This window comes from Drosophila albomicans, chromosome 2L, assembly GCF_009650485.2.
Source record: "Drosophila albomicans strain 15112-1751.03 chromosome 2L, ASM965048v2, whole genome shotgun sequence".
Taxonomy (NCBI): Eukaryota; Metazoa; Arthropoda; class Insecta; order Diptera; family Drosophilidae; genus Drosophila; species Drosophila albomicans.
Window position 1 is genome coordinate 17,673,189 of NC_047628.2, and position 12,031 is coordinate 17,685,219.

Below are 12,031 nucleotides of genomic sequence, written 5' to 3' on the forward strand. Positions count from 1 at the left end.
ATCCCGATAGCCAGCTGATATATCGATTAATGCTTAGACGATATATTTTTGTTACTTTTGTTCAACAAAGGAAAATCATTTACTTCATATTACAAAAATTGTTACAATTAATTGCGGAACCTAATAATTAAAGACCTAAAAGCTACAATGTGTGTACATTATTTATTACTAAAAATCCGTATAACGCTGACGCAGGCTCTGGCGCTTAGCAACGTGATGCATCTGCAATAAATATACAGAGAATATTTAGCAATAGCTACGTAAAACACATTTTTATAAATGAAAGTTTAGCTTACTAAACGTTGCTGACGCCGCTCACGATTCTGCTCGTAAAGCTTTAAGAGCGTTGGACACATGCACCGAATGAACTCCTCCGATTCCCAAGATAACCCCCCTTGATTCTCAAAGCGCAATAGAAATTCAACCTGTGAAATTATAGAATATTATTACCTATATAAATAACTCATTATGACATTATACTTGCCTTGCCCGCCTTAGTTTCCTTGCCTAAAATGCGTTCAATGCCATTTTCTGGTTTACAATTCTTATAAAAATCTATTTCACTGTCCTCGTCATCATTGTCCTCATGATGTTCATCTTCGTCCCCCTCGATCATCTTCTCCTGTTCAAGTTGTGACGCCTCCTTTGTATTCAATTCGCCATTTTGCTCGGCGCGTCGCACGAATGTTAACGGATGCTGCTTTAAGTAATCTTCCGCCTCGGCAATTGTCTTGGCCAAATTGAATTCCTCTTCCTCCTCCTCTTCATCTTCTGCAGCTTCATTTTCTCCTCCGTCCGCATTTTGCTCATCTTCCGTCACATCCATTTCCATGCCATCACAGCCCAGATTGGCGCCATCACCACCATGGTTTTGTGACGATTTCCATTTCTTTTTCACACGATTGTTGCCGCCATCGCTTTCCTTAGCATCCGGATGGAAATGTACTTTCTTTAACCGATCTCCACTTGGTTCTTCCTCTTGCACCTCCTCCTGTTCGTTGCTTGATGCTGATGCTGTGGTCACCTCATCGCTGCCAGTTTCCTCAGCCAGCTTTGTTTCTTTGAGGTTCTGCGATATTAGTTTTACTTTCGTTTCAAAGGCAGCACTTGCTGCTGTTGTTGTTGCTGTTGTCGTTATGTTGTTGTTATTATTATTATTAGCTTTTGCACTTTCGCCACCTGGCGTTGATGGCCCATCTTGATCTTCCTCTTGCTGCACTGTAGCGGAATCTCTGCTGCAATTGTCGGGCTCCGTTGTTATGTTCGTTGCTGTTGTTGTTGTTGCTGTGGTCTCGACCATGACGCACTTGCGTTGCATTGATTTGTCCAGGGAATCACTGCCACCAGAGTCATCGTTGGACTTGGTATCCATGTGTGGTTGGCAGGCAGGTGGCAGCAAAGCGCGTCCTAACAAAAAAAATTTTTGTACAGCAAAATAACAAATCAGTTAAGTGAGGAGCAATCTCTGATAATTGCCATTCCGATAGAAGATGAGACTTCGATATTTCACATATATTATCAAAACACGGTGGTGCTGTCAACTTGCTTTATAATCATCGATAGGTATTATTTTTGAGGTAAACAATGCGAAGTTTTTTGTGACAAAAAAACCTTTTGAGAATGAAATGACATATTTCAAGTGACTTCTAGATTTTTAAATAATCCGTAGAAATGGTGTATCAGATGCAGACATTTTTTTTGCATTACGTTCACATTACAGTACTGGTTCCAAACGAATAGGAATCGATTAAAAATCCAATCGAATCCAGTTTAACTTGGCGGTCTGATTAGCATTGCTGATTTTTTTTATAAATTGTATAATAGTTTGTTTTAAAATTGTAAAAATAAAAAACGCGTTGTTTTATAGTGTTCCATATAATTGTGCATTCGCATTAACCAATTTCGTGCGCATTTTCCGAAAATGTAAGTTTTAATAATGTTTGTTTCGGGTGGAGCGCCATTTTTTCGCGCGTCAACTAACCGCGTCGTTTTCCAAGTAGATTTTTCGGCAGATGAATTTTTTTTATATATTTTTTTAAGTGTGCAATTAAGTAAAGTGAAAGTATATTAAAGGTAATAAGTGAAGTGCTATTTGTTGCTTATTCACGCGTCCATAAAGTGTGATTTGTTTTTAAAAATTTTTTCTTTGGTGTATGTGTGCTTATATTTGTTCCTTATTCACGCGTCTAAAAAACGCGTAAATTCAGCATTTGATTTCCTTTTTTTATATGTGAATGTGTAGTTGCTATGGGCAAGTGTTTTTTAAGTGTATTAAGTGCAAGTATATTTAGTGTGCGTTTATAAAAATCATCATTGCATATTCGCTGTCGCCTTGCCCATTGGAGCACTCTTTTGCAACGGTAAGTTTTTTTTCTGCTTCGGAAGCCATTTTTTCTTGTTGGTATATTAAGTACATATATTTGAAGAACGCATTAAATACCCTTGTTTTAAAAATTAGTAGCTGGAAATTTAGGAAACGAAGTCAGTTGCTATTGGAAAAATGTTTCAGCTAATTGGACATGTCTAAGTACGCATTCTTTATTTAAGCTGGTTTATTTGTTTTTAATATTGCGGCATTTTTTTTATAGAATATTATTATAAATTCATTGTCAGACTCGTCAAACCTTAGTTTCTTTCTAAGCCAGTCACTTTTTGTTAGTTTAGCATGATCCACATCGAGGTCCGCCGCAACATCCGCGATATGGCGGACAGCAAGGGGAACAGCTTGTGCGGCAACATGGGCTCGCTGCACATCCTGTCCAACAATTAAAACAGAAATTTGTACACTGAATCGAGGCGGGCGAACCGCAGCAGCCACCTGGATAACAACACATTGCGAGGGCTTACGGAAAAAGGTTAAACGGTCCAAAACAAAAAACGGAATAATTTATTATACTCTTTCAATTCTGTGCTTTGTGTGTTCGCACTTGTTGCCTGGAACTGCTATTGGAATTTATTATTATTCAACAATTATGAGTTTCTCGAATATTAAATTTACCTAAAGCTCCGATAGATTTAAAATATTGGCAAACAAATTTTTAAGTGTTTACACTACAAATACTAAAACAGGAATGAATTGTTGTACAGTGAGTGAATGAATATTTACGTTTGAATAATGCGTCGCTTGCTTAAAATTAGAAATTGGTGATTTTAAAGCTTCTTTAAGTAACTTTAGTAACGGTTCTATTTGGTATTGAAAGTTCTTATATGTATAAGATATCTCTTATACTTACGCTTCTCTTGGCCACAATAAAGTTCTTATAAAAAGTTCTTATATACGACAATGAAAATTCTCTTATATTTTTTTCATTGCCTGACAGTGCTGCCAACTTTTAACCAGCAAAAAAAGGTTTTTTTGACGGAATGAATGGAGAAAAAAGATGAAGATGGATGGCCACAGTTGCCAACTCAAAAAATCTCCGGTTTTCACCAAAATCTTTAAAGACCAAAATTTGTTTGTGTTGCTGATGTTGGCCCACTTGATCAAATTGAAATGGAAATACTAAGCGAGTGATGACATTAGCATAATTCGAGAAAACAATCGATACGTCAACACATTTTCTGGATTGTTTATAAGTGACTATCGTAAAGCTGCCACTTTTCCATATTTTGTACTTTTTGTACATTTGTGTTAACAACACAAAAAAAGTTGGGAAAAAGCCAACAGAATTTCTAAAAAAGCTAGAATTCCCGCTTTTCACAATTCCCGCAATTCACAAATTTTCCCGCAGTTAGCCTTCAAAAAAAGCCAGTTTTGACGGGAAAAATCCAAATTGGCAGCACTGTTGCCTGAGCACAATGAAGTTCTTATACGAATAATCGTATAAGAATATTCGTATGCGAATGTGTCGCTCTGAAATGATACTTGGTAAATTAAATCTCTTATATGTAGCATGATCAAACAATAATAGTTTAAAGGCACAATGAGATATGCTAAGTTGAATACCCAGCAATAACAATGTTGTTTCATGGTAATATTCATCAGTTCTTTGATGCATTTTTAAACTCTTGAAACATATAGAATATATAAATTTTAATTTATCTGTTTTTTGGGTATGTCTGGAATAATTTGCCTATTATTTAATCAAAAATTCTACCCTTAAGAAAAAACACATTTGCTGATAATTACAAAGTTTTTTAATTGAGAAAATATGCTTAATTTCAATACATCAATTTTTGTTTGACCATTGCGTGCAATGATCACAATTTAGTACAGTTTCTTATTTCCCATTTATTATTAGTTAAATTAATAGTTTTTGTTTCTGTTTTGGTTGTTCTTCTAAAATCTGAGCCAAACTAGTTTGTTGATGTTTTTGATTATTGTTGTTCTTTTGTTTAGTCAAATGCAATTGTAATACATATGCAATTAGTTGAATTACAAAGGTCAAAGGGCAGAGAAGCTGTAAAAGTCTAAATGCAAATTGTTGTGTATTTTTTTTACATTTTATTATTTGATGTTTTTTTTTTGCAGTTGTTGTATTAACAATTGTTTGTTTCTTTTGTACATTTTCATTGTTTAAATTTATGCCGTAGATGTGTATGTGTGTGTGTGTGTATATATTTATATGTACACCAATACATATGTGCGAAGTAAACAAAAACTAAGTTATTTACATTATTTACTGTTATAGACTATTTAAATGTATAGTATGTATATAGATAGATATATTATATATATGTAGATACATGTGTATGTATATGTATTTGTATATGTATATGTATATCAAAGGCGGTTGCGGTTGAATATCATAATTCAATTAAGTTTCTGTATACATCATTTCATCATGATCTTCATCATTATTTGTTTGTTGCTGTATTTTCTTCTTTTTTTTTTTTTTGCTTGTCTGCTTGTTTCTTGATTTTATTATTTTAAACTATTTAAATATGGCCCCGCTATTCCACATGTGTGTTCTTTTCTTTTGCTTACAGTTTATGATAACATTTTATTCGCAGCTACACTCTGCTACAAAAGTAAGAAACAATAAACAATCAGAAAAAAAACAATTGATTTTAAAACAAAAGCCATTTAATGCATAATTAAACTATAACTACTTAATTACTTAAATAACAATGTGCGCTGTTGCTGTTTTCTTATTTTCATTTTTTTGTTTGTTTGTTGTACAAAAATCATATATTTTTGCAAATATTGCAAATTATTATACAGATTTCATTTCCATTTTTTTTTTAAATCAATTCTACACATATTTCTTGCATTTCTCTTCTTTAAATTTAGTTTATATATATTCATTTTTTTGTTTGTTTAATAATAATCACAGTTCCCATTCAAAAACAAATTGTTTGTTGCAAGACAAAATTTGGAATTTGTTTTTCTTTTTTCTCTCTTCTTAAGTTTTGATTTCTATGAAACTTTCTTTTTTGTGTGGTCAGATTAACTAGAGTTTAAACCGATTTTGTTTTGTTTTGTTTTTTTTTTTTTTTTTTTAATATATATATATATATATAGTTTTGATTCATTTTTATGTTGCTTACGTGCTAAAAATATAAATTAAAGAGTAAAAGATACTTTTGCACCGCTCCAAAAATGAAATAAGATTTAGTATCTAAGGATAACAAGAATTAACAGCTGATATTCGCATCGATATCCACTGGTTAGAAACTTAATTACTTAACTTTAACGTTACAATTGAAAGTGCAGGAACATGTTCCAACTGTGTGTGTGTGTGTGTGTTAGTAACAATTAAATAATAATAATTGGTGCTTAAACAACAAAATAAAATACTTGCTAACTGTTTACCCCAACAAAACAACAAAACAAATTAACAATGTCGCAAAAAAATACAAATTAACATAAATTGTAATTAACTTTAGTTGATTATTCTAAATAGATATAGTCGCCTTTACTTTCTGTATATGACTTTGCCCGTCTTGGCATTGACCAGTATCATTTTGTCCGTCGTTGTCTCCACTGCATTTGGTGATGTGGCAGGCTCTGCGATCACTGTCGCTGTCGCTGTCGATGTTGCATTGCCCCTCAAGCTGCGACGTCGCAGCCGATCGCTAATGTTCTCGCCACGCTGCGTGGCCGTTGATTCCTCCTCCGGCGATGGCTTCACACTCAGCTCGCCATCGGTTTTGTAGAGTATCAGCTTGGTGCAAGGTTTCTTTGCCTCTGGCTGTTCCTTTTTCTCGTCCACCTCGTTCTCCTCCTCCTCGTCAGCTTCTTGTGGATGTTGCACATTCGCATTTGCCACATTGTCCTCGTTGTTGTTGTGCTCCGGCTGCTTGGCTTCCGCTGCCTCAAGCTGCTCTGCCTCTGGCTCTTGTTCCACACTAATCTCCAGCTTGTCGTAGCACGTGTAGAACTCCACGGATTTGAGTTTCTCGCTGGCATTGAAGTGCACAGCGGTGTGCTCCTCCAACTCCGCCTCATCCAACGCATTGTAATCGCAGTGAGCACATTGTTGTGCCTCCTCATCGGGTGCATTGATGCACGCATGCTTCTGCAGATGCTGCTGCAGTAGCTCATGCTGCTCCGTCTCGAAGGGACAATGCTGGCAGCGTTGTGGCGCCGGCGCCGATTGTGGCATGTCCACGGAGCCCGCCTCGCTGCTGCAACCATCGGCAGCCAGATCACTGGTGGCCACCGATGCGCTTGTCGAGGGCGTCGAGCTGCTCTGACGCTCCTCATCCTCCTCGGCCTCTTGGGCCTTCGGTGGTGTTTGCTCCCGCACAATTGCGCCGCCCGATTCGAGTTGCTTCTTCAGCAGCGAATTCTGGCTATCGAAATTAGTCGTGGTTGTCGTCGATTGACGCAACAGTTGAGCGCCCAGCTCATTGTCCACCACCCAAATGGTTTCGGGTCCGGAGATTTGCAGCAATTTGGGTGCCGGATACATGACATCCTCCTTGCAATTTCTATACAATTCTTGACACTTTTCCTGGTAGTGCGACATGTGGACCGCTCGATGCAGTTGCAGCAAAGTTTCAGCGCTGGCGCGATACTCGCAATAGGCACAAATGTGCACCTCATCCGACTCGAGTTCGTTGGGCGCATGCTCAGCCAGATGCTGCTCTAGCTCCAGCTTTGCGTTCCGCTCATCGTTGTGATGCTTTTGCGCAAAACGCGCCGGACACCGTGGACAGTAGCTGATGAGCTTGTATTGATATTCCGGCGGCAATTCGGTTGTGGCCTGTTCCTCCTCCAGCTGCAACTGACTCAAATCGATGGCCAGCGGCAACTGTGGCATCTGTTTGGTTGCCGCAGCACGTTGCAACGCCATGGTGAAGTCCAGACCCAGTGAATTGCCTGCGGCTGCTGCTGTGGCAGTTGTGGCTGCTCCGAGTTGTTGCTGATGCACGCTGCGCATGTGGCTGCTGAGATGTTGCTTCTTGGCGCAGACGAAAGTGCACAGGCGACACTCGTATTGCGTCGGTTTGTGCAACGAGACGTGATAGTTCATCTGGGATTTGCTCTCCGAGATGTACGGACACACCGGGCACTTTTGTTGCTTGGACTTTGTGTTGTTGTTGTTGCTGGGCAACTCTTGTTGATTGTGGATTGCAGTGGCAACAGTTGCTGCTGCCGTTGTTGTTGCTGTGGATGACGATGGGAGACGCGTGATTTCAATTTGATCATTCTGCTGCAGTTGCAACAACTCTTCGACGCTGCCGCTGCTAACCGCTGCTTTGCAGGCCGCAGCCCAATAAGCGGCAGCTGCCTGAATGTCCTGTTGTGTGGTGGCTGCATTTACCACAGCTGCAGCGCTGGCCGAGAGTGGTGAATGTAACAATTGCTCCAACTGTTTGCTGCTCAACAAGGCGCCGATGTTGTTGCTTGATTTGTTGCTGTTGCTGTTGTTGTTGTTATTACTATAGTTGTTGTTGTTGTTGGTGGTGGTGAGGAGATGGGATTGGGACTCGTTGGTGGCGCCAGCGCCCTGTGGACGGTAAATGGGCGGGGCATTGCTGCCAGAGCTGCGCTCAAGGGTCTCGATCCGAATATCCCCGGAATGCTTTAAGCGACAATGCCGCTGTGAGAAAAAGAGAAAGAAAATACATTTTCTATTAGCATGCAGTCTTTATTTAGATTGTCTATGTATTGATGTGTGTATGTATGTGTGTATGTAGTTGTGTGTGTGTGTGTGTTGGGGGGGGAAACCCATCGAAACACCCGCACCATTTTGAATGAGTTCTTGATCGATTTAACCCATTTTTTAATGGGGGTTTTGTTAGCATCGAATCGAATTATAAATGCATTTTTACATTAGTTGCGAGAGCAAGCAAAATAAATAAATATATGTATATATGAAAAAAATACTGTCACCAACATAATGATTTCTTATAGCTAATCGTATTCGATATATTGTATTTAAAGCAAGACCAGACACCACACATGTAAACATTTAGCATTAGGTTTGGTTCAAAAATAAAAAAAACAAATTGTTGTTTGCATATTTACCAGCGTTACTTAGAGTAGGGACTACAGACAAAGATGATATTGGTTGGATGTGTGAGAGACAAACAAAGGACGCTGCTCTGGACTAATGAAAGAAATGTGAAATTGGCTTGAAGCTAACTCGGCAGAAATATTAGAATATTACTATAGCTCAATCCACGATTTAAAACGAAGACAAAATCTAGCTAAATCTCAAGATAAATTTCTAGAAGCTTTCAACAGCTTTAAAGCTTCACCTTGCTTAATATATCTACTCTGATTTTTAACAGCTTTTTTCGTGTTGTTGTTAAGCGGACGAAACTCTTTGCGCATTGCTTTTTTGTTGTTGGCGGGGAATTATTTTTCATTTTGGCGGGGGGAAGAGACTCGTTTTGCGATTGGGACAAAACACAAACTGTGTGTGTAGAAATGGAATTAGACAAATACCTGAATCACATGCTTCCAATTGGACACTTGATGGCAGTGGCCACAACGATATGGCGACGGATCGCGACGATCCGTATCGTTCATCGTTAACAGACTGGGACTACCTGGACTATGGCTATGGAAACGTTGCGACGCCGTCGTCGTCGTCGGTTGCCCGGTCATCGTTTGTGGCGGCGACGAATGCGGCGACTGTGATGCTGATGACGACGCCGATGCAGCCGATGTTGACGCAGACGATGTTGATGATAGACACGACGAGGAGGAGCCTGGCGTTGGCGTTGTTGTTTTTGTTGGTGTTGTCGTTGATTTGAGATTAATAGTAGTAGAATGTAAGGAGGCATGGTTTAAACCCGTTGCCATCAGATAGATGCCATCACCGGCGATGATTTGATTTTGATGGGAATGATTATCGGATGGATTGTGATTGGATGGGTTGTTGTTGTTGTTGTTATTGTTTGTACCCAGTGTATGAACCAAAGACTTAGCACCAGTAGTAGTAGTAGTAGTAGTAGTAGTAGTAGTTGGAAAAGTAGAAATAGGAGTAGGAGTGGTAGTTACTGGCAAAGGCGATGTAATTGTGGTTGTGGTGGAGGTGCTTTGTTGTTGTTGTAGTTGCTGTTGTGCAGCAGCACTCGCTGTGGATGAGGATGTGCTCTTCTTATCCAGCCGGCAGCTGCTGCTGCTGCCGTTATATCCGCTACCCATAACCACATTTGTATTAGCATTAGAATTAGCAGGAGCACCATAATGATGACCATGTCGTGTACGCGGTGATGTTAGCAGATCTTGCAAGGATCGAGCTGTGCTTGAGTTCGAATTGTTTTGGTTGCTGGTGATTGTGGGCGACGTCAGACTGTCGGCACTTGCCTCATTTTGACTCGCTTTCTGCTCACCGTGCTCTAATATGGAGGCGGCATTTGCTTTTGGCGATGCTGTCGACGTTGTTGTTGTTGTTGCTGCTGCTATCGTCTTGCCACCAGCTAGAGCTAAAGCGAGACCACTCAAAGCACTCGCATTCGGTGTCGGTGAATGCTGTGATGCCTCTTGAATGGCACGCTGCAGCAATCCAGCTGGTATTAGGGAATGTTGTTGTTGGCCATTGTTGCCACCACCAGCAGCAGCAGCAGCAACCTGGTTGCCCGATGTGGGCGATGGCTGCTGCGATAGGCACATGGCGGCAAATACTTTATTCATATAGAGCTGTTGATTGGAGCTAACCGAGACCTGCAATGGTGTTGTGCTGCTGCTGTTGCCTGTGACAGCATTCGATTTGGGGTAACTCGACTCCTGATAGTGGATTTTGACATGCGCCAGCACCGCGTCACGATTGTGATGTCTGCAATGATAAGGAAATAGTATTAATTTGGAATTTATAAACTTCTGCAAACTTGGTTGCAATCAATCTTAAAAGTTTTTTGACAAAAGGTCTTAGTTGGATGACATTATATGGTATATTTTAAATATAATAGTATACGATATACCAAATATGACCTGCGATATGTGGCAATCTGATTTTTGATGTACTCTATGGTATATTTTAAATATACTATACTTTATATATATAATATATAATATACCAAATATAGTGTGCGGTATATTTCACAGTATTTTTTCAGTATATTATTTCGGTGTATTTTAAGAATAATACCTTTGGTTGCCAATCTGGCTTTTTGTACTCGATGACATACTTTATATATAGTAGTATATCGATATACCAAATATAGCATGTTGTGTATTTTGTAGTATTTTTTCAGTATATTATTTTGGTATACTTTAAGAATAATATCTTTGATAATATGGATTTTTTTGTACTTTTTTATACCAAATAGACTTTGCGGTATATTTTAAAAGTATATTTTGGTTTGGTATATTTTAGGAATTATAATACCGCACTGTTTTTGCTTCTACTCAAAATGGGTATCGCACAGTCGAGCATAATTGACTTATTTTCATACATATTTTGAGTTAAACCCACCTAAAGTTGCACTTGCGGCATCTGTAGAACGTCTTCTTCTCGCTGCCCTCCTGATGCACCTCAGTGATGAGATCATCGCTGGGCTTTCCTGGTGGCTGCTGATGCGAACGTTTCACTGGCGAAATGGTTACCGAAGGCGTGATCATGGTGGAGTGATGTTGCTCCTGCTGCTGTTGCTGTTGATGATGCTGTTTGGCCATCGCGGCATTCATCATCGTTGCCAGCAATGGCAAACGAATCAGATTATCCGCCAGCTGAGCGTCGTCCAGTGCATTGTTGACTTTGTTGGGCGACACGGGCTCCAAAGTGATGTCATGAGCAGCGCCAACGCCCACCTTTTGATAGTCCTTCAAGAAGGCCAACGATGCCACCTGATTGGGGGTCATTTCACCGGATTTCATAAGCTTCGGATCGCCATCCTCTTCGGTCACCTTCATCAGTGTAATGTACTTGTTGTACTTGGTGTAATTGCGTCGTCCCGTCTCATCGTTCATCAACACCTTGGCCGTCTTATGCGATGGATCCCGAATGGTCTTTAGCCGGATGTGCTTGGTGATGTCCCAGCGCCAATTGGAGCGATACGAGCAGAGCGAGCACTCGAAGGGTTTCTTGTTCAGATGGCCAACGATGTGGACGTGGAAGCGCGATGCTGTCGATGCCCAGAAACTGCAGTGTGGACACTTGTAGACCTTCTTCAGTGATGAGTTGGCTGCTTCTTCTTCGGGCGTCATCTTTTTGGTTACCTGCAGTGCATGAGAGAGTCAAATTTCATTTTGACGCATTTGTCGTGCGTAGGTTGCAAGTGTGTGTGTTTTTCTTTTTGGGTGGTGTATGTGTGTACAGAGAGAAAAACTATTTTGAAAATACTAGAATAGAAGTTTTGAAAAAAGCTTCAAAGAAAAATTACTTTTTCAAACAATCAATATCAATCTTGACAGAGCAAATGTTTGATTGCATTTAACAAACTAATTGGCATATATAAAACTGATATTTAAGAAACAAAGAAATTTGTATGGAGTATTAAAAAACTGTGACGAAATTTGTGAAAAAATCAATGTATTAAAAAATCATTAAAAATACATTCTTGCTTTTGAGACACAATTTAAATACAAATATGGCTGAAAGTTTTTAATTAGGAAAATGGGTATATATTCTTAATATCATAATATAAAATGTAGACAAATCTTCTAAAAATTAGCGCTCTACACTTTTCC

General features: G+C 39.3%; 3 protein-coding genes and 1 long non-coding RNA gene across 13 annotated transcripts in view; 1 reads left to right on the forward strand and 3 right to left on the reverse strand.

Moving 5' to 3' along the window:
* Positions 1-26: 26 nt before the first annotated feature.
* LOC117565961 (myb-like protein X) lies at positions 27-1,540 on the reverse strand. Its single transcript, XM_034245356.2, has 3 exons — positions 485-1,540; positions 297-425; positions 27-222 (listed from the first exon to the last, which is right to left on the reverse strand). Exons 1-3 carry the CDS (start codon positions 1,370-1,372, stop codon positions 169-171), a joined length of 1,071 nt encoding a protein of 356 aa, XP_034101247.1. The 5' UTR covers positions 1,373-1,540; the 3' UTR covers positions 27-168.
* A 139-nt stretch (positions 1,541-1,679) lies between these two features.
* The window catches only part of LOC127565123 (uncharacterized), an 85,292-nt gene continuing 74,940 nt past the window's right edge, over positions 1,680-12,031 (forward strand). For 2 of the 3 annotated variants that reach the window (XR_007954512.1, XR_007954511.1), the window contains exon 1: positions 2,003-2,360. This is a non-coding gene — a long non-coding RNA (uncharacterized LOC127565123). Of the gene's footprint in view, positions 1,924-2,002; positions 2,361-12,031 lie in introns of those variants that run through there. The other variant, XR_007954513.1, reaches the window with a different exon arrangement.
* LOC117565971 (male-specific sperm protein Mst84Dd) lies at positions 2,511-3,101 on the reverse strand. Of its 2 annotated transcripts, none has more exons than XM_034245367.2 (2): positions 2,999-3,101; positions 2,511-2,940 (listed from the first exon to the last, which is right to left on the reverse strand). In XM_034245367.2, exon 2 carries the CDS (start codon positions 2,832-2,834, stop codon positions 2,661-2,663), a length of 174 nt encoding a protein of 57 aa, XP_034101258.1. In that variant the 5' UTR covers positions 2,835-2,940; positions 2,999-3,101; the 3' UTR covers positions 2,511-2,660. The 2 variants fall into 2 exon arrangements, with proteins under 2 accessions (XP_034101258.1, XP_034101259.1); XM_034245368.2 differs by having other exon boundaries at positions 2,511-2,943; positions 2,999-3,094.
* Positions 4,472-12,031, reverse strand: part of LOC117565957 (uncharacterized) — a 48,504-nt gene continuing 40,944 nt past the window's right edge. For 2 of the 7 annotated variants that reach the window (XM_034245346.2, XM_034245347.2), the window contains exons 5-7: positions 10,818-11,560; positions 8,843-10,178; positions 4,472-7,991 (exon numbers count right to left, since the gene is read on the reverse strand). In XM_034245346.2, coding sequence (XP_034101237.1) covers positions 5,859-7,991; positions 8,843-10,178; positions 10,818-11,560 — 4,212 coding nt within the window. In that variant the 3' untranslated portion in view covers positions 4,472-5,858. The remainder of the gene's footprint in view (positions 7,992-8,842; positions 10,179-10,817; positions 11,561-12,031) is intronic. The other 5 variants (XM_034245348.2, XM_034245352.2, XM_034245349.2 and 2 more) reach the window with 5 other exon arrangements.

Coding starts and splice junctions, on each gene's coding strand:
- LOC117565961 (XM_034245356.2), bottom strand. CDS start 1,372: ATGGATACCAAGTCCAACGATGACTCTGGTGGCAGTGATTCCCTGGAC. Junction 426..484: donor AGGAAACTAAGGCGGGCAAG/GCAAGTATAATG, acceptor ATAATTTCACAG/GTTGAATTTCTATTGCGCTT. Junction 223..296: donor AGCGGCGTCAGCAACGTTTA/GTAAGCTAAACT, acceptor TATTTATTGCAG/ATGCATCACGTTGCTAAGCG.
- LOC117565971 (XM_034245367.2), bottom strand. CDS start 2,834: ATGTGTTGTTATCCAGGTGGCTGCTGCGGTTCGCCCGCCTCGATTCAG.